This window comes from Pelophylax lessonae, assembly GCF_965119305.1.
Source record: "Pelophylax lessonae genome assembly, chromosome: 4".
Lineage (NCBI taxonomy): Eukaryota > Metazoa > Chordata > Amphibia > Anura > Ranidae > Pelophylax > Pelophylax lessonae.
The window spans coordinates 444,756,946-444,784,918 of record NC_138771.1 but is presented as its reverse complement, the minus strand read 5'-3'; the positions used below and the strand labels follow the sequence as shown (position 1 = coordinate 444,784,918).

At 45.4% G+C, this 27,973-nt stretch overlaps 1 protein-coding gene across 1 annotated transcript in view; it reads left to right on the top strand.

The window, feature by feature from the left end:
* Window positions 1–27,973, top strand: part of MGAT4B (alpha-1,3-mannosyl-glycoprotein 4-beta-N-acetylglucosaminyltransferase B) — an 832,974-nt gene that overhangs the window by 723,910 nt on the left and 81,091 nt on the right. Inside the window, exon 12 of the mRNA XM_082253133.1 lies at window positions 16,185–16,263. Coding sequence (XP_082109259.1) covers window positions 16,185–16,263 — 79 coding nt within the window. The remainder of the gene's footprint in view (window positions 1–16,184; window positions 16,264–27,973) is intronic.

Here is a 27,973-nt window from a genome sequence, read left to right as displayed (position 1 = left end):
GACACTGTACCCAAATAAAATTGATGTCCTTTTTTTTTCCACAAATAGAGCTTTCTTTTGGAGGTATTTGATCACGTGTGCGATTTTTATTTTTTGCGCTATAAACAAAAAAAGAGCAACAATTTTGAAAAAAAAAAAACAATATTTTTCACATTCTGCTATATGACATTCTCAAAAAAATAAATAAATAAGTAATTTTTTTTTAACAGTTTAGGCCAATTTGTTTTCTGCTACATATTTTTGGTAAAAAAATCGCAATAAGCTGATTTTGATTGGTTTGCGCAAAAGTTATCGCGTCTACTAACTACGGGAAAGATTTAGGTCATTTTTTTTGTTTGTTTTTTACTAGTAATAGCGATCTGCGATTTTTTTTGCGGGACTGCGACATTGCAGCGGACAGATCGGACCCCTAACTGACATTTTTGACACTTTTGGGGGTACCAGTGACATTACTACAGTAATCAGTGCTAACAATATGCACTGTTACTGTAATAATGACATTGGCAGGGAAGGGATTAACAGTATGGGTGATCAAGGGGTTAAATGTGACCATATGGGAGTGATTCTAACTGTGGGGGGCGTGGCTTCTGAGATGACCATAGAGACATGTGATCCTATATAGAAGGCTCACATGGGCTCTGTGATGATTTCAGGGAGAAGGACGGTTGGCTGTGTTTGCAACAGCCGACCGTCCTTCTCTCTCAGCGGGGAGCGATCATAGGTGTCAGGCGGCAATCGGAGCAGGTGGTCTGGAAGTGGTTAACAGTGTAGGTTAAACAGTGGTTTGGTGGTGTACCATCTCCTTCTCTACTGTCATTGGGTCGTCCTTGTCTGGAACTAGCTGAAAACATACCTTTTTTGGTGTCAGGGAGCTACTGCTCTCTTTTCTGCTTTCAAGACTTGCAAAACTGTTTCTCTTAAGGCCCGTACACACGTACCGATCGTCGGCATACAAACGTCGGTGGACGAAGGATCTGCCGATTGTACGCGTGTTAGTATGGTGCCTCCGACAGATGTCTGCGCACAATCCGCGGACAAAAGTCTTTCGTGCAAACATGAAAATATTTGTATGCCGACACCAGAACGGACGATTGTTCGCCTGTCAGTACACAATTCGGCCGACAGACCGCAGATTTGCAAGACTGGGCATGCTCAGAAAATAGAAAACACAGGGAAAGTTAACCATTACATGACATCACTTCTGCAGTCGGCGGACAAAATTCTTGTGCTGTCCTTGTGCTGTCTTTGCACTTTTCAGCAGACACCGACATCCCGGGGAGAAAAGAGGAACATTTGTATGCCGACCATCGGTACGTGTGTACGGGGCTTTAGAGTCAACAAATGTTGGAAATCATAGGTCTGTGGAAGAAGTAGAGCAGATCAGTTACAGGAGGCTCCCTGATGCCAAAGAAAATGCAACTTCAGCTAGTGCTGGGCCGGAACCCAAATACAATAGGAAAAAGGGAGATACTACAACAAAACTCTGTTTGACCTACAATATTAGGTTAACTATTGGTGAGTAACCTTGCTTGTGGAAAGAGGAAAGAAAGAGTGGTAGGTGCACAAATTTTGAAAGAGAAGAGGTGTTTTTGCTGGTTCTTCTGTGCTGCATTCAGCCTGCTGGTCTGAATGAACAATGGCAAGAACAATGGTAATCCCAACAGCCACGTGAAGAAATCTTTTTTCTGCCTTACCTAATCTACATGGCTAGTAGATCAGGGAGAAAATGTATGAATTCGAATTTCTAGGTCCTCTGCACAATTGGCTTCTAAAATGTGTTCAGATTCTCATTGTAGGTCATAATAATATAATAGATAACACATCATTTAAAGCATTTGAAGAACCATGTTTCTCTATCGTTCATCGACAGACGCAGCTCCATATCTTCTTTAGACCATTGGGTTATGCTCCTCCCATCAGGAATCGGACACTAGGCAGGAAAAAGCTTTACCACGCCTATGGGGGCTGTCCCTGCAGGCATAACCCCACACACTCTGCTACAGCATCTAGTTTGTTTCTGCCTAGTTTAGGAATAGGACCTACTGTAGTTCCCTACTGGGACTTCGGTCTTAGCTATTAATAGGGAAATTTCTTATTTTGTGATTTTTTTTATTTTCCTGGAGTTCCTGGAGAACTACAAGCAACAGCCGGCTGTGGTTTCGGACTGGATATTCTAGATCCTTACAGTCTCCCAGCCTGGCCATGAGCAGGTCATAGTCCAGAACTAGGCCTCGCCACGACAGAGCCCCAATGAAATGGGGACGAGCCTACGAGTGGACAAGTCTTGCTGGGACGCAATCGACCAGGAATGCCCTGAGTCGCAGCGTACCCCCTGGCTGGCAGCACCCCCACCCCGGGTGGGAGGTGGACTGTTCAGAGTTAGCGACCACCTGGTACCGTGAGTAATACTGTCCCCCCAATCCTCTGGCGGTCTCTGGGTGGACGTGGGCCCTCACCCTGGAATAGTCGTACCCTCCCTCGGTTCCCCTGGCCTCAGGGATATTAGACCTACCCTCTCCAAGTCTTTTCCCCTACCCATAGCAGGTCCTACCTCCAGGGGTGTAAATATTGCGACCGCTGCGGCATTTTTCTGTGGGGGTAGCTTTGTCCTGGTGTAGTCTCTTCTTAGGGACCCTGCGATGCCTCTTGTCTGAGACCCCCCTCTGGGGGTCCGGGAGACCGCATGGCGTGCTGTAAATTCATGCTTTCAATACTCCCATTAAAATGCATGGGCAGCCATTTTTTGTTAGTTCCCTGTAGGAATGCAGGGGGCGGCCATTTTCTTGTAGTCCACGATCACTGGACAGGCAAATGGCATGACACACAATATTCTAGCAATGACCCAGGCTGTGCTTCTATTTCCTGTGTCAGAACATTTTACTTTTACCCTGTTTCACAGAGCAGTCTCCTGAGCGGTTTGGTAATGTTTTCTGGGGTCCCCTGTAGGTTTTCCTCACCCACTCTGCTATCAGATTGTATTGGATTGGGACTAGGTATACCGCTAAGTTAGCGGTGAGATCGCGATTTAGCGACTTATATAGTGACACTGCATTATTTTCATCCCAGGGTACTATTTTACCTACAGACCCCCTAGGTGCGACTGCGGAACCTTCTGGGTCGCAGCCCCTGTCTGCGCTTACAGCAGTCTTGGAAAGCCTGGTGTCAAAGGTAGATTTTGTATGTTAAAATGTTGCTAGCCGCAAACGTCCTCTGCCTTCACCTCACTCAGTAGTTTCCTAGGATTCTGAGGCAGATATGGCCACTGCAGACGCACCTCACCCTGAGGGGTCGGTGTCTTCACATTCTGATGGTGAAGAGGACCTGTCCTCGTCCGCCGCCGCACAGGAACGCGCATTAGTGGAAGCACTTATAGTTGCAGTGCGGGAAACCTTAAAATTGGCAGGTGAATCTACAGCATCGGGTTCGGAGGTGTCTTTTGGCTCCCGAAAATCCTGAAAATCGGACAAGGTGTTTCCTTGTCTGGAGCTTTTTGACAATATTGTCAATGAACAATGGCAGCGCATCAAGCACATGCTAGTGGTGCCTAAGCGATTTAAATACCGTTATCCTTTTACAGATGCAGTTTCCACTAGGTGGATCGTGCCACCAAAGGTGGATCACCCGGTTTTCCTGATGAATAAGTCTGCTGTGGTTCCGGTGTTAGAATCCCCGGCCTTCACGGACCCTGTGGATAAACGAGTGCATTCTCTGCCCCGCCATCTACACGTGCTAGTGGGTTCCATATTGAAACCAATATTTGTGAATGTTATGGTGCCACAGACGGTTTCTGAATGGGTGAAGTTACTAAAAGGTAACTTGGAAGCTGAGCAGCTCCCCCAGCGGTGCTGGAACTAATGGACCAGATGGCTCAAGCCCTGGTGTTCCTTTTGTGATGTGTCCCTGAATGCAGTTCCTCTAGTGGCCAGAGTGTCGGCAGTGGGGATTGCGATTAGACACATGGTGTGGTTGAAAAGCTGGTCTGTGCACCAGGCTTCCAAAAAGACTTTGACAAAACTTTCCTTTATGGGGGAGAGGTTGTTTGGATCCTCTCTGGATGAGTTGTTCAAAGGCCTTACGGGTGGGAAGAGTACTCGTCTCCCTCAATCGTCTAAGGGCAAGGCGCCACGTCCTAGACCGAGGCCTTCCTTCAGTGCTCATAAGCGGCTTTTTTGTACCTCCAGGTCGCAAGAAAAAGGAAAGCTGTTGAGGTCTTCTGGGAAATCCAAGAAGCCATAGTCAGTTAAATCAAAGACCGGCCAGTCCGGATTCGCAGACAAATGCTTGGCAGCATGAAGGGGTGCCCTTACCCGCTTCTGGGGTGGGGGTGACGTCTTCGCTTCTTTCCGGAACCTTGGACTTCCTTGATTCAGGACAAATGGGTTCACGAACTGACCCGATCAGGAAGAAACGCTTTCAAGGGTTTTATTCAAACCTGTTTACTGTGCCCAGAAAAGAGGGCAAAGTGGGTCCAATTCTGGATCTCAAGGCTCCGAACCGCTTTGTGCCGTGGACAGAGGTTTCGCATGGAATCCATTCGGTAGTGACGTCACTACACCAGGGAGACTTTTTGGCCTCCATGGATATCAAGGACGCATATCTACACATCCCTATCTATGCTGGGCACCAGCGTTTTTTTCGCTTTGCCGTAGCAGAAGAGCATTATCAATTTGTGGCTTTACGTTTTTGTCTCGCCTCCGCTCTCAGGGTTTTTACCAAAGTACTGGCCCCGGTGTTGGCATTGTTGCGCCAATGGGGGATTGCAGTACTGGGGTATCTGGACGTTCTCCTATTGAGAGAAGACTCTCATTCAGCCCTGATGAGCGACCTGACGATCACTGTCAGCTCCCTGAAGGAAAGCAAACCGGTGGTTGTTGGCAAACAAACTGTCCTCTCTGCGAACTTGCATGCGGGCATGCAGATGTCTGTTGATGGCGCCCTGGAAGGTGGGGTGAAACGTTTTAACGTATTTCCAGGTACGCTGTAACCACTGACGTCACTTCCTGGTATCCGTGGAACGCACGCTAGTCGGCGTTCCCGTAAGCACTGTATGTTTTTTTCCACGTGCCGTTTTCTCTACATGCTGATTATTTATGTATTTTCTTGTAAGTAAATGATTTTATAAGCCATTAAATATCCTTCTCTATGGACTTCACTATGTGGGCTGTCTTTTTAAACTACTAAGATTCGGTACAGGGGGGTACACAGCGATAGAGTGCCAACATCAAGTGGATCTTCGTTTTATCTCAATAGTTTCAAGCTTCTCTGACCCCCAGACTGAAATAGCTGAGGGTCCATTGTTTCTGGTGAGTGGGGATACAGGATGGGAGTGAAAAACCCTGCACTGTTTGATTGATTTGAAGCACCCCAGCACTTTGTTGAGGCACATCAAGCACTTTTTAATACCAAGCATAATTGCACTATCTATAGGCTTTTTTTTTTTTTTTTTAGCACTTTGGCACTTTTAGGAATTGCACAGTTTATGGACTACTTTTCAAGCACTATTGCACTTTTGAGATTTTTTGCACTATATTTTGCACATGAAATATTCTACATATGATTAATGTATACTATATGATTGTCATTGTAAGCGCTGTTTTATTGTTGGTTATTTATTTCTGAGTTTTTACTTGGTGAACAGCCGCTTCACCTCGGGTGTGGGGGACACCCAAGCTCGATCTGTTTGCTTCTTGTCTCAACAAGAAGGTGCAGAGGTTCATAGCCAGGTCTTGGGATCCTCTGGCTGACGCCACAGACGCATTGGTGGCTCCTTGGGTTTGGTATCGGCTGATTTATGCCTTTCCTCCACTGAAACTCCTGCCAAGGCTTCTACGCAAGATAGAGGTGGAAGGGATCCCGGTCATTCTGGTGGCTCCAGACTGGCCTCGCTTATCTTGGTACGCAGACCCAGTAGGGCTGGTCCTTGGAGACTTCCTCTCAGGGAAGACCTGTTGTCTCAAGGTCCGATCTTCCATCCTGCTTTACAGTCACTGGCTTTAATGGCATTGCTGTTGAAAGCCAGGTGTTGAGGGATAGAGTTCTTTCTGACTCTGTGATTCCAATGCTATTGAAGGCTAGGAAGTCGACTTCCAGGAAGGTATATCATCCTACGTGGAAATTGTACATTTCATTGTGTAAATTGCTGAAGGTGCACCCTCGCTTGTATTCAGTTACTAGGGTTTTGGCCTTTCTACAGAAAGGGGTTGAACAGCCAATGATAGTGCTTTGGGCACTATCAAAGGCTTTGGCTATATATTTTCAGGGCCCGTTAGCTACACATGCCTTGATTCGTACCTTCATTCAGGGAGTGTGCCATATGGCTCCTCCGAGGCAGTCCCCGCTACCTCCATGAGATCTAAATCTGGTATTATCTGTTCTTTAAAAGCCTCCTTTTGAGAACATTTGAAAGATTCCTGTGCTTTCATTGTCTCAGAAGATTACCTTTTTGGTGGCTATCACTTCTGCCCGCAGAGTATCTGTATTTAATTTGAATGAAGACATTGTGCTGCTTTCACTCTGTCCCAAGCCTAAGCATCCCAAGGAAATTGCCTTACATTCCTTGGATGTGGTTCAGGCGATAAGGGTTTACCTGGGGGCCACTGAGTCTTTTAGAAAATCAGATGCTCTTTTTGGGGGTTTTACCTGGGGAGCCACTGAGTCTTTTAGAAAATCAGATGCTCTTTTTGTCCTTACGGGGGGACTTCGTAAAGGATTGGCTACGTCTGCTGTGACCATTTCCAGATGGATCAGGCAGACGGTTGTTCAGGCTTATTCGCTGAAGGGTCAGGTTCCTCCTTTCCCAGTGAAGGCGCATTCTACTAGAGCGCTGAGTGCCTCTTTGGGTTCAGGTGTCAGTGATGCATGTTTGCAAGGCGGCGACTTGTTCGTCTGTGCATACGTTCACAAAATTGTACAAAGTTGATGTGTTGGCATCTTCGGATGTCTCTTTTTGCCACAAGGTTTTGCAGACTGCTGTTTAAAGAGAATCTTTTTTTTGGTTCTCTATGAGGGTGTATGCTTTTTCTAGCTGAGCTCCAGTTGTTCCTGGTTGAGCTCCATATTACCTGTTTGGCTACATTTAGCCTTTGGGGAATTACGTTCTTCTTTGCGCTGTCTTCCCACCCCTCATGAAAATACTGCTTTGGGACATCCCAATGGTCTAAAGAAGATATGGAGCTGCGTCTGTCTATGAATAATAGGGAAAACTGGATTTTTGTACTTAGCCTAAAATCCTTTACTCTAAAGTTCATCGACAGATGCAGCACCCGCCCCTCTGCTTCTGAGTGAATGGGGTTCTTTTTTTCTTCTAAACACTGCTTGCAACGAAACTAGATGCTGTAGCAGAGTGTATAGGATTATGCCTGCAGGGACAGCCCCCCATAGGCGTGGTAAAGCTTTTTCCTGCCTAGTGTCCTATTCCTGATGGGAGGAGCATAACCCAATGGTCTAAAGAAGATATGGAGCTGCATCTGTCAATGAACTTCAGAGAAAAGTATTTTACGGTAAGTAAAAAAAATCCAGTTTTCAGGTACATTCTGTATTGTATCCCAATTTAATATGGTGATGCTAATAAAGTGCATCGATTGGTGATCACAGAGGCTATGTGATCCTTCTATATAGGATCGCATGTCTCTGCGGTTACTTCACTAGCCACGCCCCCTGACAGTTAGGGACACATTTAACCCCTTGATCACCAATAAAGTCACCAATAAAGTTAACCCCTTCCCTGCCAGTGTCATTTTTACAGTAACAGTGCATATATATATAGCACTGATTACTGCAGTAATGTCACTGGTACCCCCAAAAGTGTCAAAAATGTCAGTCAAGGGTCCGATCTGTCCGCCGCAATGTCGCAGTCCCGCAAAAAAATCGCAGATCGCCGCCATTACTTGTTAAAAAAAAACACCAAAAATGACAGAAATCTTTCCCTTAGTTAGTAAACACAATAACTTTCGCGCAAACCAATCAAAATACGCTTATTGTGATTTTTTTTTTACCAAACATAGGTAGCAGAAAACAAATTGGCCAAAAATGTTTTAAAAAATTGATTTTTTTGGCCAAATCCTCCAGGGCTAAAGTGTTTAACATTAAAGGGGGAAAATGGCTTCTTAGCAGGACGATTCCTCACAGGTCTTTTAAAATATTTTCCTCCTTGTTCATTAAGACTGGATTGTTTCTTTACGCTTGCGTTCTCTTGCTGTCTCTCACTCTTTCTCTCGGGTGAGTGTGTGTGTGTGTGTGTGTATATATATATATATATATTGTAAAGTTTGGGGGTTCTAGCTCCACCGGATTGAGTGCACAACCGTTTAAAACATAAACAAAAAGGCTTTATTTCAGCAAACTTAAACAGGCTTCCAGCAGTGCATAAATCAAACACAAAATAAAGTCCGCTTTTCTTCAGCACAAAGGAATAAAGCAAGAAAAAAAGGCACATACGGTTTTGTGGATGGGTCTTCACCCCAAGGTTTGAAACAGTCCTTAATAGACCTCTCAGCAGCTTCCAGCAAACTTGCAGCTCCTTCAGACAGGTGCAACCACCAAACTACTCCTCCCCCACACTCACCTATTGCTGCTTCCTGTCTCTTAAGGACTGCTTCTCATGGGTCTTAACCCTGTATGTGCTGGAATCCCTTATGGTCAGGGGTGGGGGCTCTTTCCCACCCGAATATCACTACAGAGCCCCCCAAATTCCGGGTCCCAAATATCGCTCTATTCAACACAGAGAGCACTGCGATTCAGTCCTCCTGATTTTAGCTATTTCCAGGAATTTCTCACCCGTCTTGGGTGACCCCCTGAACATTTCCCAACTTCCCTTAAAGAGACCACAACCCAAACACAGGAGATATATAGCGATTGTCCAGGACCCAACCTTGGCGTCCTGTACATATCCCCCCCCTCTGCCTCAACGCGGAGGTGTTGGAGGCACCACACGACAGCATACAGTGGACTCGGGAGAGGGCATCGGCATTCTGATGCTGTCTCCCGGGTCTGTGTTCTACCACAAAATTGAACTCCTGGAGAGAAAGGAACCACCTTGTCACCCTGGCATTGGTGTACTTGTTCTGTCTCATCCAGGTCAATGGGGCATGGTCTGACACCAGGCGAAACCTCCTACCTAGGAGAAAATACCGTAGGGAGTCCAAAGCCCACTTGATGGCAAGACACTCCCGCTCCACCACAGCGTAGTTTCTCTCTGCTGTCGTTAGCTTCCTACTCAGAAAAACCACGGGGTGTTCTTCCCCATTGACCACTTGAGAGAGGACCGCTCCTAATCCTTCACTTGAAGCATCTGTCTGCACTACAAAATCCTTGGAGAAATCGGGAGCTACGAGCACCGGATGTTGGCATAATGCCGCCTTAAGCTTCTGAAAAGCTTCTTCGGCATTCGCGCTCCACTTTATCATCACTTACTTTCTACCTTTGGTCAAGTCAGTCAATGGTGCAGCAATGGTGGCAAAGTTGGGGACAAACCTCCGGTAGTAGCCAACTATGCCCAAAAATGCTCTGACCTGCTTTTTGGTTAGGGGACGGGGCCAGCCCTGTATGGCTTCTACCTTATTCATTTGGGGTTTAACCAGCCCTCTACCCACAATGTACCCTAGGTACTTGGCTTCCTCCATCCCGATTGCACATTTCTCTGGATTGATGGTGAACCCTGCTCTTCTCAAGGAGTCTACGACTGCCTGAACCCGGGGAAGATGGGACTCCCAATCAGTGCTGAAGACGACTATGTCATCCAGGTAGACGGAAGCATATCTTTGATGTGGACGTAAAGTTTTATCCATGGCCCGTTGGAATGTGGCAGGGGCAGAGTGCAGACCAAATGGCATCCTTTTGTACTGGAAGTGGCCTTCCGGGGTGGAGAAGGCTGTTTTCTCCCTGGCCTCCTTGGTTAGGGGAATCTGCCAGTACCCTTTTGTGAGGTCAAGCGTGGTGATATACCTGGCTGGACCCAACCTCTCAATTAACTCGTCTATCCGGGGCATAGGATATGCATCGAACTTGGAGATTTCATTAAGCTTTCTGAAGTCATTGCAGAAGCGAAGAGTGCCGTTGGGTTTAGGCACCAACACAATTGGACTCGACCACTCGCTCTGCGACTCTTCAATGACATCAAGCTCAAGCATTCTTTTTACCTCCTCAGACACTGCCACCCTATGAGCTTCTGGGATACGATACGGCTTTAACCGGATTTTTTCATTGGGCTCGGTTACAATGTCATGCTCGATGACATTGGTGAGACCAGGTAACCCTGAAAACATGTCCCTATTTCTTTGCAGAAATTCTTTTGCCTGTTGGGTCTGGGGCCTAGACAGGGTAGCAGCAACCTGCACTAGGTCAATCCCTGCAGGGTCCCCTGACTGGACACCTATAACTGCAGACACCTGTTCTCTATCTCTCCAGGGTTTCAACAAATTTATGTGGTAGATCTGGTATGGCTTTCTTCTCCCAGGCTGGTGTACCTTGTAGTTCACTTCCCCCATTTTTTCCACTATCTCAAACGGACCTTGCCACTTGGCCAAGAACTTGCTCTCCACCGTTGGTATTAGGACGGCCACCCGGTCTCCTATTTGAAATTGTCTGATTTTAGCCGACCGGTTGTACACCCTTCTTTGGGCATCTTGAGCCTTCTGCAGATGCTCCCTCACCAACGGCATTACCTTAGCCACTCTCTCTCGCATTTGGGAGATATGCTCTACCACAGTTTTGTGTGGGGAAGACTCACTTTCCCATGTCTCCTTTACTAGATCTAGCAACCCCCGGGGCCTTCGCCCATACACTAACTCAAACGGTGAGAAACCCGTTGATGCTTGTGGAACCTCCCGGATGGCAAACAACAGGGCAGGGAGTAACATATCCCAATCCTTCCCATCTTTCTGGACCACTCTTTTTAACATGCATTTTAAAGTTTTATTGAACCTCTCGACTAGGCCATCAGTCTGCGGGTGATAGACGGACGTCCGCAACTGCTTAATCTGGAACAGTTTGCACAAGTCCGCCATCACTTTGGACATAAAAGGGGTGCCCTGGTCCGTCAATATTTCTTTGGGGAACCCCGTTCGGGAAAACATTTGAAACAGTTCCCTGGCAATGGCCTTAGAGGAAGTTTTCCTTAAAGGGACTGCTTCTGGATATCTAGTGGCATAGTCTAGGATGACTAGTATATATTGGTACCCCCTTGCTGACTTCACCAGGGGTCCTACGAGATCCATTGCAATTCGTTCAAATGGTACCTCGATAATTGGCAAGGGTACCAGGGGGTTTCTGTAATGGGACACCGGGGCAGTTAACTGGCAAGTCGGACAGGACGCACAATACTTTTTAACCTCGGCCTTTACCCCTGGCCAGTAAAACCGGTCAGTTACCCTGGCCTCTGTTTTTTCTGCCCCCAGGTGTCCTCCCAGTGCATCATTGTGGGCTAGATCGAGAAGCATCCGCCTATAAGGCTGGGGAACCAGCAACTGCTCGACAGTTTCCCCTCGGCTTTCAGCCACTCGATAAACCAAGTTATCTTTCAATGCAAAATGAGGAAACCTCTGGTCTGCACCTGGTATTTGTGGGATCCCATCAATAACAGAAACCTGCTCTCTAGCATTGACCAAGGTAAGATCCTGCAATTGAGCGGTGCCAAACGCACCCCTGGATACGTCCAGGTCTGGATGCACTGGCCTTGAGGAGGTTTCCCCTTCACTCTCCTCAACCTGGGACTGTGGTGGGGAGAGTTCCTCATCATCCTCTCCCAGCATAACCTGTAACGGGGAGACTTCCCCCCCCTCAGAGGTCAGCTCGGTCTTGCGACCTGAAACAGAAACAATATCGTCCACTTTAACATTTTCTGCAATGTCATTGTTAGTGACAGGTACCTCCCCATCAGGGGGTTGTGTTGTGGGGATTTCAGGCCCGGACCCCTCAGACTCTGTTCCTTCGAGGCCGAGGGTCCCCAGTCCCCTTGGTTGTCCAGGCTGTTCACACTGTACCTGGTTCCATAGTTCAAAAAACAGTGGGCAGTCCCGCCCCACTATGACATCATGTATCAAATTTCTTACCACCCCGACTTCTTGTGTCACAGAGGTACCACCATAGGCAACAGTCACTGGCACCAGGGGGTACTCTCTGGTGTCCCCATGGATACATACTACCCGTAGAGTCTTACTTACTGGGCCGAGTCTTCCGATCACCCTGGTATGTACCAGCGTTACCATGCTACCAGAGTCCAGCAGAGCCTTGGCAGGAAGGTGGTTCACCCATAGTTCACATTCAAACTGTCCGGTCGCTATATCAAGATGGGTGGCACATGCTCTTTGCACATAAAAAGAGCTTCTCCGAACAGTCCCACACTCCATAGGCTCCTCCTGAAGTGGGCATTGTGCCCGGGTATGCCCCCAGGACCGACATCGCCAGCACTGTATGTCTCCCATCCTTGGGACAGGAACCAACCTCCGTGGTTCTGCTGAAGAAGATACCGGTTTGTGGGTGACAACGTCTGGCGGAGCTTCTCTCCTAGGTGCTGTGGCTGGCCTGGTTGCCCTATGTGTGGGTTCCCGATGCTTGGCAGGCCCGAGCAGGTCTTCCACCACAGTGTATCTTTCGACCAACTCTACCAGCTGGTCAGCGGTTGCAGGGTCACCATGGCTTACCCAGCGCTGTAGGTCATCTGGTAGGGACCGCAGGTACCAGTCCATCACTACCCGTTCCACCATTTGCGGGCCTGTCAGCTTCTCTGGTTGCAGCCATTTCTTCACCAGCTGTACCAGTTCGTGCATCTGGGACCTGGGTGGCCGATTAGGTTTGTACCTCCAGCGGTGCACCCTCTGAGCCCGGACAGCTGTGGTCACCCCCAGGCGGGCCAAGATCTCTGCCTTCAGACGCTCATAGTCGCTGATGTGCTCAGTTGGAAGGTCAAAGTAGGCTTTTTGCGGGTCACCAGTAAGGAAAGGGGAGATAATGCCAGCCCATTGGTCACGGGGCCACCCCTCTCTCTCCGCTATCCTCTCAAAAGTTGTGAGAAAAGCCTCCACATCATCACTGGGGGTCAGTTTTTGCAAGTAATGACTGGCTCTCACAGATACTGGGTTGCCATCGGCAATGACTGCTTGCTCTCGTCCCTGAGCCAAACGCTGTACTGCCTCCTGCAAGGCAGCCACCTGTGCTTGAGTGGACTCCTGCTGGGCAGTAAACTGAGCAGCTAGCAACCGTGTGCTTTCCTGTTGTGCCTTTTCAGCCTGTGCCAGGGCTTGCTGCTGCTGAGCCATTGCTTCCTCATGGCGACGGTTTGCCTCTACTGAGGCTTGCTGCTGGGTCACAGTGGCTTGCACCAGTGCTTTAATAACTTCCTCCATGCCTGCTGTTTGCAGTGTCTGAGCTGTTTTCACCCAAGACATGCCATAGGTATACTGTCTCTTTAAATGTCAGTTTTTGGTTTTAAACGGCTTTTGCGGCTGCAAAATGCACTCTGCCCGCATCCGAGACACCAGTTGTAAAGTTTGGGGGTTCTAGCTCCACCGGATTGAGTGCACAACCGTTTAAAACATAAACAAAAAGGCTTTATTTCAGCAAACTTAAACAGGCTTCCAGCAGTGCATAAATCAAACACAAAATAAAGTCCGCTTTTCTTCAGCACAAAGGAATAAAGCAAGAAAAAAAGGCACATACGGTTTTGTGGATGGGTCTTCACCCCAAGGTTTGAAACAGTCCTTAATAGACCTCTCAGCAGCTTCCAGCAAACTTGCAGCTCCTTCAGACAGGTGCAACCACCAAACTACTCCTCCCCCACACTCACCTATTGCTGCTTCCTGTCTCTTAAGGACTGCTTCTCATGGGTCTTAACCCTGTATGTGCTGGAATCCCTTATGGTCAGGGGTGGGGGCTCTTTCCCACCCGAATATCACTACAGAGCCCCCCAAATTCCGGGTCCCAAATATCGCTCTATTCAACACAGAGAGCACTGCGATTCAGTCCTCCTGATTTTAGCTATTTCCAGGAATTTCTCACCCGTCTTGGGTGACCCCCTGAACATTTCCCAACTTCCCTTAAAGAGACCACAACCCAAACACAGGAGATATATAGCGATTGTCCAGGACCCAACCTTGGCGTCCTGTACAATATATATATATATATATATATATATATATATATATACAGTATCTCACAAAAGTGAGTGCACCCCTCACATTTTTGTGAATATTTTATTCTTTTCATGTGACAACCCTGAAGAAATGAAACGTTGCTACAATGTAAAGTAGTGAGTGTACAGCTTGTATAACAGTGTAAATTTGCTGTCCCCTCAAAATACCTCAACACACAGCCATTAATGTTTAAACCATTGGCAACAAAAGTGAGTACACCCCTAAGTGACAATGTCCAAATTGGGCCCAAAATTTTCCAGCACTGCCTTAACCCTCTTGGGCATGGAGTTCACCAGAGCTTCACAGGTTGCCACTGGAGTTCTCTTCCATTCCTCCATGATGACATCATGGAGCTGGTGGATATTAGAGACCTTGCACTCCTCCACCTTCCCTTTGAGGATGCCCCACAGATCATCAATAGGGTTTATAGAGTTTAGGTCTGGAGACATGCTTGGCCTGTCCATCACCTTTACCCTCAGCTTCTTTAGCAAGGCAGTGATCATCTTGTAGGTGTGTTTGGGGTTGTTATCATGTTGGAATACTGCCCTGCGGCCCAGTCTCCGAAGGGAGAGGATTATGCTCTGCTTCAGTATGTCACAGTAGATGTTGGCATTTATGACTCCCTCAATGTACTGTAGCCCCCCAGTGCCGGCAGCACTCATGCAACCCCAGACCATGACACTCCCACCACCATGCTTGACTGTAGGCAAGACACACTTGTCTTTGTACTCCTCACCTGGTTGCCTCCACACACGCTTGACACCATCTGAACACCATTATGAATGTGGCATCTGAACCAAATAAGTTTATCTTGGTCTCATCAGACTGCAGGACATGGTTCCAGTAATCCATATCCTTAGTCTGCTTGTCTTCAGCAAACTGTTTGCGGGCTTTCTTGTGCATCATCTTTAGAAGAAGCTTCCTTCTGGGACAACAGCCATGCAGACCAATTTGATGCAGTGTGCGGAGTATGGTCTGAACACTGGCAGGTTTCCCTTTTTCCCAAAGACAACTGCTGCACGTGCACTCAACCTCTTCGGTCAACCATAGCGAGGCCTGTTCTGAGTGGAACCTGTCCTGTTAAACCACTGTATGGTTTTGGCCATCATGCTGCAGCTCAGTTTCAGGGTCTTGGCAATCTTCTTATAGCCTAAGCCATTTTTATGTAGAGCAACATTTTTTTTTTCAAGATCCATAGAGAGTTCTTTGCCATGAGGTGCCATGTTTTACTTCCAGTGACCAGTATGAGAGAGTGAGAGGGATAACACCACATTTTACACACCTGCTCCCCATTTACACCTGCCCCATGTAACACTAACGATTCATATAACACCGGGGGGGGGGGGGGTGGCAAATTGGCCCCAATTTTGACATTGTCACTTAGGGGTGTACTCATTTTTGTTGCCAGCGGTTTAGACATTATTTGCCGTGTGTTGGGTTATTTTGAAGGGACAGCAAATGTACACTATTATACAAGCTGTACACTCACTACTTTACATTGTAGCTAAGTGTAATTTCTTCAGTGTTGTCACATGAAAAGATATAATAAAATATTTACAAAAATGTGAGGGGTGTACTCACTTTTGTGAGATACTGTATATACACATGCTAACATTATGCCTTTATCTGTAACTTCTATAATTAGTTGAATTAAAATGTACATGTACATTTCAGTTGTTTCCTGTAATTGGGCAACAATTTACAGGCTTCTTCGTTAAAGCAGTGCAAAGCGTTTTTTTTTTTTTTTGTATAGTAAAATTGAAAACTGGTGAAATAATGTAGTCTTTATTGTATTTAAAGCAATTAGGAGATGCTTATCTGCAACAAGCAATTTTCAAAAGCATAGATAATTTTGGAAAGTGTCAAAATAGGGGACCTGGCTGTTAATCAGACAGTGGTAGTTATGAATGTGGCATCTCTCAACAGGAACCAAGTTAATTAGAATTTAAGAAGTAATCACCCAATATTATCGTATGAAGCTTGAGCACAGTAGTCGTCTTTGACGCAAGGGTCTGGCTCCTCATCTCATGCTTTTTTTTTTTAACATTCCTTCTGCAGGTTCTTTTTCCGCAGTGGAAATATAGAGCACCCTGAGGATAAGCTTTACAACACAACAGTGGAGATTCTCCCTTTTGATGTAAGTGTTTATTGTATGCTTAAAAAATGACCAAGTATATTTGTTTTTTTGTTTTTTTTTTGTTGTTTTTTGGTCCTTTGATGTGCAGCTAATGACTGATCTTTTATATAAAAGATGAAGTCTGTTACTTTATGTAAAGCTGTCCTTAAATACTAGTTTCCTGGCCTCTTATGTTCTTTAACCACTGAACACAAAATTATACCTTTATACGTAAACTTTCCCTCCAGACTAATATCAGCTCCCTCTCTGCCTTGTCCTTACTCATTTTCCAGTCCATGAACAGGTTTACCACTGCATCCTTTCCCAGGATCACGGTGGGCTGCCTCTTTTCTCTTCTCTACACCCATCATCAACTATCAGTTTTTGCTCTGCATCTGCTTTCTATGGTCAGCTCCCACTATACCTCCTATCTTTTGCTCTGTCCTTCAACCATTATCAAGCCTCACTGTACACATTCAGGCAATGGTTCACAATGCTTAGCCTTCTCTATCCCCTATACACAATCAAATCACCACTGCTTCTTGTCACTTCTGCTGATCTGTGATCACTTTCTCTATGCCTTCAATCTTCACTTCCACTTGTCCATGATCACTTCATGCTCTGCCTCCTTTCTTTTCCCTGTAAAGTAATGTAATTTCCTCCTTATCTCTTGCTCTCTTTTCTCAGTATGTGGTTAGCACAGGCTCTGCTGTTTCTTTTTCTTTTCGGTCAGCTACTTTTATGCCTTTTCTGCCCTGTATGTCACCTTCTCTTCCCTCCATAAATTCGCTTTGGTTGGTCATTATCTAATGTGTTATTTTGAAGTGCAAATAATTTGATGATTGTAGTCCAATCCGCCATCTTTCTCAAGAGAAACAACTATAAGTTTGTTTATTAAATGTCATACACCTGACTCCCCTTGGCCTATCACGCTACCGACCTGGGATCTCCCTGAGCTGTCCGATGTGTAAGACGGCTGTGGGCACTTTCTTCCACCTACTCTGGAGTTGCCCCTCAATACAGGGATACTGGAAGCAAATCGCCAACTTTCTACATGACAAAATGGGTTCCCCAGTGCAGTTGACCCCCAGGCAGTGCCTCTTGGGTATATTCCCTGATGGGGACACTAACAGGCACCTTACCACTTTTCTACAGACCACACTGTTCCTTGCTAGAAAGTTGATAGCCAGACAGTGGATGCGGGAGTGTCCGCCCTCTTTCGGTGCCTGGAAGTGGGAGGTCAATAATATCTTACCATACCATAAATTCATGTATAAACACAGGGGTAACCCACTCAAATTTAACAAGATCTGGTATAGATGGGTCCAAAGGTCTGATACTTGTACTTAACACACCTGATACTCATATTTGAGACCCTTTGTGGGCACTCTCCTGTATGTGCGAACGGCCCTATTGCATATTTGCATTTTTGCTTTTTTAATTTCTTCTAACTATATGTAAGTCATACTGCCAAGTATTGTTTTGACTGTATATGTATGCACAGTTCATGTTACTATTTGTTGTTATTCTGAACCTTTTTTTTTTTTCAATAAACTCACTGTTTTCAAAAAAAAAAAATGTCATACACCTCATCAGATGACTTAAAACAGTTGATAATGGGACCTATTGACCAAGATGTAAAATCAAACTAAATGTTTTTCTTCATGTATTGTGACACTTTTTATATAGTTTAATTTTATTTAGTGCCAAGTATATTGTTTTAAGTATAATCAATCAAAGCTTTAATAATGTTCTTTCTAACTATAAAAGCGATTTGATTGTAGCACAGCTCAAAACACCTGCAGCATGTAGAATTGCACTATAGAGCTTTAGATCCTGGGAAGAAGCCAGTTAGGACAACATGCAGCTGTACAATATGAGTGTAACATTATGTATACAGGCAGTAGTGTGAAGGAGGAGTTTACAAAAGCAGGTGGAAATGAAGATTAATGCCCACATCATCTTTCTTAATATAACATTTGAAAAGTATACAGTTTCTGAAAAATTACATTTTGTTTTTCACCAGTAGCTTAAGTATTAATTCCTAGAAACACACTGCAGCTGAGCCCATTTGTAGTATAAGGAAGGGGGGGGGGGTCCAGATTACCATTCTGCTTTAAGATGGCCATGCATTATTAATTTAACCATTGCATTGAACAAAAAAAAATCTATTCCCCCCATCTGCACATTCAAGGTGGATGGTGAAATCACTCCCACTATGCTTCCTCACCAGCAGAATACACTGATCATTGTTGCCAGCGGCACTGGTGGTTTGGGAAAAAACAGACAGGCTGGTTGTAAATCAATAGATTGGCTTTTGTACAACCATCCATCCATCCCATATATGAATTGAAATTCGTACGGTTACGAACCAACCGAATGTCCGCTGAAAGTTTAAACTTCAATTTATATGTTTTTGGCTACAATGTGACAAAATATAAGCTGTAAATGTACGTTACACCCTGCTGAAGTACAGCTGCACTTCTCCTAACCTCCTCTGTCTGGCGACTTGAGGTGAAGATCTGTGATTTCTAGCCATCACTTTGATTAGTCCTGTATGAAAGATCACATCAAAGCTACATCATCACAATTCTGTTTTGACAAACTAGCAACTGCCCAAACACTTCTCAAGAAGTTCAGAAGCAGGTGTTCAAGTTTCTAAACTACAATATGATATGCCTAGCTAAAGCCATTGTGCAGAATAAACACAGATTTAATTGGTGTATGGTGATTGGTAGCAAAAGAAACTGGATCCGACTGAAGAATACATATACTATATATGAAATGCTTTGCCTGTCAAAAATATGTGCAATTCTATTCAGTTATTTTTATTATTCACACATCTTCTGCATTCCATAGTCGAGTGATTGGCTTGATCTGTTAACGCTCAATATGAGACAATAAATGAAAGGAAATAATCTCCAGTGGGGATACAAACATTAAAAACCTGGCAGAAAGTCTACTATTCCCCACTCTATCCAGAACTTAAAAAAAAAAAAGTTTGGCTGTTAGTCCACTTTGAGCAATGCCTTTGTTACCTCTTTAACCTCAGCCTAGTGATTACATAATGAGAGAGAAGAAACACTCTTAACAAAGTCATTCCTTTGCTACTGAAAGCAAGCTACCTGTGTTAGAATGATATCAATGTAATATAGAGTACTTGGCTTATATCGGCCCTTTATCTTGGAGTACTAGTGTAGAGAAGATTGGGAGAGATAAAATAAAGGTAGATTTTACATATTTATACTGAAGAAATTGCATTTAATGATTTTTAAAAAAAAATGGTAAAGGATTACACGATTCATTTTATTGCCTTTGGTTCAGATTTAAAGATCTTGAGACTTAGGTAATGGTTTACTTTTGTAATATGCAAGACATGCAGTATTACATTTTGTTTGGCTACCAAAACGAAAAGTGTAAGGTAAGTATTTATTTAGATATACTGAATACAGTATAATACTGTAAAGTTCAATTTCAGATATGATCCTTTTTGCATACTTATATTAGTCCAGTTTGGACCAATGTAAGTATCCATCTCTCCTGCCTGAGGAGCCACTAGGGAAACTGACAATCACTGTAGCAGTTGGCACTAGTACAGTGATTGATTCAATCTTCCGAGTCCTGTGACCATCACAAGATCCTTATGATTACGTTTATTAAGATGATGCCATCAGCAACAGCAAACTGAAATGTTGCAAGAGCTTGAAGTTGTAAATCAGGCTTGGTAATTAAACTAAGAATTTTTTTATAAAACATTGTAATCATGTCTAAAAGGGACTCTGGTATGAGTGGTGGATACAAAGTTCCATAGTGGAAACAGACAACAGAAACCATAGAACATACTGTAGTATTCCATCTTAAGTATACATTCTCGAAAATCACTGAAATTCATAACCCTGCAATTAAGGTGAATTTGATGAATTTGCCCATTTTTAATAAACTTTGCAAATTGTGTTTGAATCCAGGTAAAATTCAGTTCCAATGTAAGTATACAGTATGTCCTACATGACAGGCCGCTAGGGAAGTGGACAATTACTGTAGTAGTTGACACTAGTACAGTGATTGCCACAATCACCTGGGTCCTATTACATCACTGTCCCCCCTCTCCACCTTTTCCAATCATAGAATGGCTTGTATTCATATGAAGGAGCAGCAGTGCCTAGCCAGCATTCCCTCTGCTCATTGTGCAGAACAGGAGTTGTCAGGGACCCAGAGTATCGCGGCAGTCGTTGTAGAAGTGTCCAATACTATAGGGATTGTCAGCTGCCCCATTCTTTAATTCTAGCTTTACATTTTTATTTCCCTGTTGTGTGTTAGCTCTAAAAAATGGTCCTTTAAAGGCCATGTGTATACTGCTTCTTATATGAGAGTCTAGTGTTGCAAAGTTTGAATAGGCAGTGGTGACATGTACTTCGTTTCATTCCTTGCTGTACTGTGGGATTTCTTACATACATATTTCACCAGTATCAGCAAGTAACATGTTTAATGAATTAATTTCAGTGTTTTATAGTTCTTGGTGATTCCATTGGTGAGATACATGCATTAGAACTCCTAGTTCTGTTTGACTACATTCACGTATACACATTTTTGTGGTATAAAAATTCCAGGATTTTTGCATTATTTCTACCGGTTCCAGGAGAGCACACTTAAGGGTGAATGGTAATGAATGTAAATGCATCAAAAACACATTGAAAACACAACACACTGCAGCCTCTATTGGCTCTGTTACAATTTCCGATCATGCCTCTGTCTCTTGACATGACAGTATCGGCCATACCTTGAGGTGCTGGCGCCTAAATGAGATGATGCTACATGACACATAACTTTAGACTGAAATCCGAAATGAGCTGTCAACATACTTTACACAGAATGACACCCCAAATTGCGATGCCATGATACTGTTGGAAGCCCACAAGACATACATAAGGGGAGTTTTTTTTAAGCTGTGGTCAAGATTTAGGGTGGAAAGGCTTGCTACTCTAATGAAAGGTATCCAGCACCTTGAGGCTCTACATAAGGAGACTATATCTCAAGCCACACTAGATGAGCTCACTGTACGCAGAGAACACCATATAGGATAAGTTCACCTTTTAACAAAAAATAATAAATGCACATTTGTTTGCAGGTAAAAAGCAGTTTACTACAAAACACAGGATATGCGCACTATGGATGCCACGGCCCTCAGCCTTTAGGCAGTGAATGGTATTAAAAGGATATTGGCCTGTGGCCTAATAGCTATCTTTAAACCCCTGTTTGTATTCTCTTTTCTCTTTCATTCATTGACGGACACAGCGCTCCATAAATCATAACTCTTGTGTTATATTGCCTCCTTCAGGAGTAGGACTAGGCAGAACAAAATACACCTGGCTACGCCCATGGGCCATCCTCAGCTTGGTATATAACCCCCCTCTCTGCTTTAGGTAATCAGTTTTAATCTGTCTGGTCAGGAGTAAGAACCTAGGCTCCCAGCTGGGATCTCTGCTCCTAGTATTTTTTTCTCCTTCCTTACATCTTTTTTGTTTTTTTTTTTCTCTCTCAGGAGATCTACTCAACAGGCTGGATAATCTAGATCCAGTGGTCCCCCTAGCCCAGCCAGTGAGTGCGTGCAGACCGCAGCTACATGCTAGGTCAGCTGAGACATAGCCTCATGGACAGAGGCTGGCCCGCTAGTTAAATGTCTCGCAGGGTCGCATATGACTGGGCTTGGGTCTGAGTCGCAGCGATCCCTTGGCTGACCGCTCCCCTACTTCGATTCTGTTTGGAGCGTTACCCGCACCACTGAAGAGTGAGTACAGTTCCTCCTCTTCCCTTTTGGCGTTTTTTGGGGGTGGATGCGGGTAACCTCCAGGGACAGTCAGACCTGCCTGCAGGTTCCCTCCTCCCATCCTTAAATCCCTCAGTGAGCTGGGCTTCCCCCACTCCCTTTCCCCCTATCTTGACCTGGAGTCTGGTGGGGTCCCAGAGCAGAGGATGCAGCAGAGACCCCTTGGGTCTCCCCAACTATCCCCACTCTGTAAGGGTCCTGGGATAGTGTGTGTCCTGGCCTTGTAGTCTGGAGGAGTTCCAGTGTAGGAGACCCCTAGGCGCGTGCCCTACTGTTTGCAGTGTGGGTATAGTGCAGGGGGGTCCCAGTGCAGGATGCACAGCAGAGTCTACACTAAACATGTGTCCTACCTTCAGGGAGGTCCCCCTGCAGAGGGTGCAGCATTGCAGAGGGAGCAGGGAAGATCCTGGAAGCATGCTTAAGCATCTGTAGCTGATGGTGGCCATTTTCCCCTTAGCCTTGCTAGTCTCTGACTGGCGGCCATTTTTGTGTAGCCCAATGATGTCACGGGGGCCATTTTCTGTTAATCTGGCTGGTCTCCGGCTGGCAGCCATGTTTATGTAGCCAGATGATGTCACAGGGCCATTTTCCCTTAGTCTGGCTGGAGGCTATGTTTGTGTAGCCCATTGATGTCACGGGGGCCCATTTTCCCTTAGTCCAGGAGATGCTGGAGATCACTGAAGCCTCGTGGGGATGCCGAAGACATATGAACAGGGATGGTGTCCATGATGATGCTGGGTTTGAATTCTCGGCGCTCCTCCAGTCAGTAGGATGAGTCTTTGGGGTTCCCTGTTTTCTCTCTCTCTGCTGATAGGTACCCTAAACCTTGAGGGGATCATTTAGTGGTGCCAAAAGATCGTTTTTGTACTGCAAGGTCTTCCTTTCCTTATGGAGCCTCAGGGTCAAATCTCCCCCACTGACCCCCTCATGGAGGTGGAAGGTCCCTCAGAACCCCAGCTTTCCTGATTGCACTGATGGCGGTCCTGCAGTCCTTAGGGTCCTGGGCAGCAGTGGTGTATAGGCAAAAGCCCAGGAGGAAGTGTTCCACGCCTTGTCCTGCTCAGTCTGTCTCATCTAATTCTGAGCCTGATGCTGCCATGGACCTCCAGGGGGGCTTAATATCACACCCCCAGATCCATCTGATAGTGAGGATTATTCCTCCATGGTCGCAGCAGCAAATTAAAAAACGCTGGTAGACGCACTTATCACTGCAGTGCGTGAGACTTTAAAAATAGAGGATGCAGCTGATGTAGCCACGGACGTAGTTATGTTATTTGGTACATAATAAACAAGCAAAAAATTGGGGGAGCAAACCCTGAACATGTATATCTAAAGCCGGTGAAGCTATGGACCAAGCAACATGTATATTAAAAAAGAATAGCGCAACCATGCAAAAGAAATGACTATTAAATATGGAGACAATCCATAAATAAAAATGGGGATTTAGTCCCACCATATGGCCATATCGTGCTCAAGCCCACCACTGCGTCAAAGTACCCCATTATCAGTGGGTCCTACACTATCCATAAAAAAGGGGTGAATCCAGCCTCTCCAAGACCTCAGAAGTCTGGTCAAACGCAGTGGTGGGCTTGAGCACGATATGGCCATATGGTGGGACTAAATCCCCATTTTTATTTATGGATTGTCTCCATATTTAATAGTCATTTCTTTTGCATGGTTGCACTATTCTTTTTTAATATACATGTTGCTTGGTCCATAGCTGCACCAGCTTTAGATATACATGTTCAGGGTTTGCTCCCCCAATTTTTTGCTTGTTTATTATGTATTCGGTCTGACCAGACTTCTGAGGTTGAGCATCCCCCCACACACACCTGTACTCTATCAGAGTCCACCATCAAGTAGATATAGGAGGAGTCCTTTGTAGTGCATTAGCACATCCATCCCAGCAAGGAGTGTTGTCTCCAAGGGTTGGAGAGGCTGGATTCACCCCTTTTTTATGGATAGTGTAGGACCCACTGATAATGGGGTACTTTGATGCAGTGGTGAGCTTGAGCACGATATGGCCATATGGTGGGACTAAATCCCCATTTTTATTTATGGATTGTCTCCATATTTAATAGTCATTTCTTTTGCATGGTTGCGCTATTCTTTTTTAATATACATGTTGCTTGGTCCATAGCTGCACCAGCTTTAGATATACATGTTCAGGGTTTGCTCCCCCAATTTTTTGCTTGTTTATTATGTATTCGGTCTGACCAGACTTCTGAGGTTGAGCATCCCCCCACACACACTTGTACTCTATTAGAGTCCACCATCAAGTAGATATAGGAGGAGTCCTTTGTAGTGCATTAGCACATCCATCCCAGCAAGGAGTGTTGTCTCCAAGGGTTGGAGAGGCTGGATTCACCCCTTTTTTATGGATAGTGTAGGACCCACTGATAATGGGGTACTTTGACGCAGTGGTGGGCTTGAGCACGATATGGCCATATGGTGGGACTAAATCCCCATTTTTATTTATGGATTGTCTCCATATTTAATAGTCATTTATTTTGCATGGTTGCGCTATTCTTTTTTAATATACATGTTATTTGGTACGCATAAGTCACCTCGTACTCTAAAGGTGTTTCCTTATGTGCCTTATTTTGACAGGTTTTCCTGTAAGGAATGGGAACAACCAAAATTGCCCTTTGTGGCCCCCAAACGTTTTGCTGTATGTTACCCTTTTGAGGAGTCACTTTTAAAAAAGTGAACTAGTGGTGGACCCTCCTGTTTTCATGTTGAATAAAGCAACCATGATCCCAGTAAAGGAATCTCCATCCTATAAGGACCCGGCTGACAGGAAAGTGGAGGCATTGACAAGCAGCATGTTTACTATGGTTGGTTCGGCATTGAGGCCAGTCTTTGCCTCAGCCCCTGGGGTCTCAGACCCTAACTGAACAGGCCAAGCTTTTGCGCCAGGACCTGGGGAGTGAGCAGGTCCCCGCTGCTCATGTTGGTTTAGCGGACCAGTTGGTCCATGGACTGCAGTTTATTTGTGATGCAGCTTTGGATACAGCTCCTGTGCTGTCCAAACCTTTGGTTTAATTGGCGGTGATTAGGCGCCTACTGTGGCTTAAGAATTGGTTCGCAGACTAAGCCTCCAAGAAAGCTCTCATTGATCTGCCTTTTCAAGGTGATCGCCTGTTTGGGGCTACCCTGGATGACACCATTAAGGGTATCATGGGGGGGGGAGAGTACCTTCCTGCCCCAGTTAAGGAAAGGGAAGAAGCCTCATCCCAGACGGGGCCCTCCTTCTTAACCCATAGAAAATAATTTTGTGCTTCTGGGATGGAGAATAGTGGAAATAGATCTTTTAAATCTTCCCTGGGACGTTCCAAGCAACCTTGGTCTTGGAAGCCTAGAGCTGGCTTCTCCAGACCAGCAGACAAGACCACTTCAGCATGAAGGTCTGCCCTCACCCATTATTGGGGTGGGGGGACTTCTTTTGTGAGCGTCAAGGAGGTCCGCAAAATGTTTCTTTTGGGGTACCCAGAAAGGGGGAAAAAGTTTGTCTTTTTCAGTCTTTTTTGAGTCTACTTGTGCGGATTAATTCCTGCAAAGGTTCAGGTGATGTCCAAACTACCGAAGGTCCCCCTATCCCTGTCCAGGGAATTGATTTACCTAGGTCTGATTCTAATTCTGACCAAGGTGGTCCTTCCTCTGGACAAACTTTAGGAACCACAGGCTGTGATTCAGCGGCTGCTGTCAGACAGATAGTTCTCTCTCCCATTTTGCATACAGATTCTGAGTCTGGTGGTATCCACCTTCAAGACAGTTATGTTTGCACAGTCCTACATGCAACTCCTTTAGCAGGTTCGGCTCCACAGAAGGATACAGAGGTTCGTAGCGAGATCACGGGTTCCTCTGGCAGACACCGCAGGCATCCAAGGGCCGCGTTAAGGCCAGTATCATTCTTGGCTCAGGCTTCTTCCTGCAAGGAATCAAGAGCGAGGATCTTCCAGTCAGTCTGGTGGCCGTAAGCGTCCCTTGGGGGCTTCCTCTCAGAGAAGACCAGTTGTCCCAAGGGCTGATCCACCATCCTGCTTTACAGTCGGTGGTTTTAATGACTTGGCTATTGAAAGACAGGTACTGAGGAATAGAGGTCTGTCTGGATCAGTGATCCCTACTATGGTGAAGGCGAGGAGGAAGTCTTCCAGCAAGATATAACATTGTACGTGGAAAGTGTACATTTCTTGGTGTAAGTTGATTGACGCTCATCCTCATTCCTTTTCTGTGGCTCGGATCTTAACCTTTCTTCAACAGGGCATTGATCAGAAGTTGGCTTTCAACACCATCAAGGACCTTGTGTTGCCTTTCTTGTGTCCCAAGCTGGCTCATCCCAAGGAATTTGCTTTGCTTACCTTGGATGTGGTTCGTGCGATTCAGGTGTATCTGGCAACTGCTGAGTCCTTTCAGAGGTCAGACTCGCTTTTTGTGGTTACGAATGGACCAAGAAAAGGACTGGCCGCTTTTTCGGCTGCCATCTCCAAATGGATCAGACAGAAGGTGACTCAGGCCTATTCCACTAAAGGTCAGGTTCCAACTTTCCCTGTCACGATGCATTCTACTCGGGCGCTGAGTGCTTCTTGGGCCTTCCGTCATCGGGCATTATAATCGCAAGTTTGAAAGGCGGCCACTTGGTCGTCGGTGCATACATTCATAAAATTCTATAAGGTAGATGCTTTGGCATCTGCGGATGCTTCTTTTTGCCGCAAAGTTTTGCAGGCTGCTGTTTAGGAAGGGCTGTTCACTCTGGAGGGGTGTTTTTCTTTAAAATTTTATTTTTTCAGATGGGGCTCCTGTGACCTGGTTAAGGCTCCTGTGTCCTAGTTAAAGGCTCTTATATTTAGCCTTGGGTTATTTTCCCCACCTCGCATTTTCTTTTTGGCGCTGCTTTTGAACATCCCAATAGTTATGATTCATGGAGCGCTGTGTCCGTCAATGAACAAAAGAGAAAATGTGATTTTTGTACTTACCGTAAAATCCATTTCTCTGAGTTAATCAACGGACACAGCACCCACCCCTCTATGGAGTTTCGATACTTCTAATACTGCTTACTACGAAACGTATTTCCTAGAGCAGAGAGGGGGGTTATATACCAAGCTGAGGATGGCCCATGGGCGTAGCCAGGTGTTTTTTGTTCTGCCTTGTCCTTCTCCTGGAGGAGGCAATATAACCCAGAAGTTATGATTTATGGAGCGCTGTGTCCGTCGATGAGCTCAGAGAAATGGATTTTAAGGTAAGTACAAAAATCCCATTATATGCACCCTGCAGATCAAGCTTGGTGAAAATCTTTGCTGTTCTTGGTCTCTCTAATTGTTCTGGAATTAATGGAACTGGGTAACGATTCTTGACTGTCATTTTATTTAATTCTCTGTAATCAATGCATGGGCTCAGGGTTCCATCTTTTTTTTCAACAAAGTATAGCAGGGCACCAGCAGGAGAGGTTGAGGGATGGATAAACCCCTTTGCCTGATTCTCTTGTAGAAAGTCCGTTAACGCTTTCAGTTCTGGTTCAGAAAGATTGTAGAGGCGACCAAAAAGAATTGGGGCCCCTGGTACAAGCTCTATTGGGCAAGCATGTGCCCGGTGGGGTGGTAATTGGTCACCATTTTTCTTACCACAAATGTCTTTAGAGTCTTGGTATTGAGGAGGCAATTTTTCCAGGTTAGTCAATGTCACGCCGATAATAGTGATAATCGTGATGTCTCTTTTTTTGGCAATGTACTGTAACTCACAATGTTGAGAAGGAAAGGCCAGGTTTCTGGCCTGCCGGTCAATAGTGGCATTGTGGATTGATAGCCATGGAATTCCTAAGATAACAGGAAACTGAGGAGAAGAAATCAGACTGAAAGATATTGGGGTCCAGGCTTGATACTTAACTGCAGAGGAATGGTCTCATGAGTG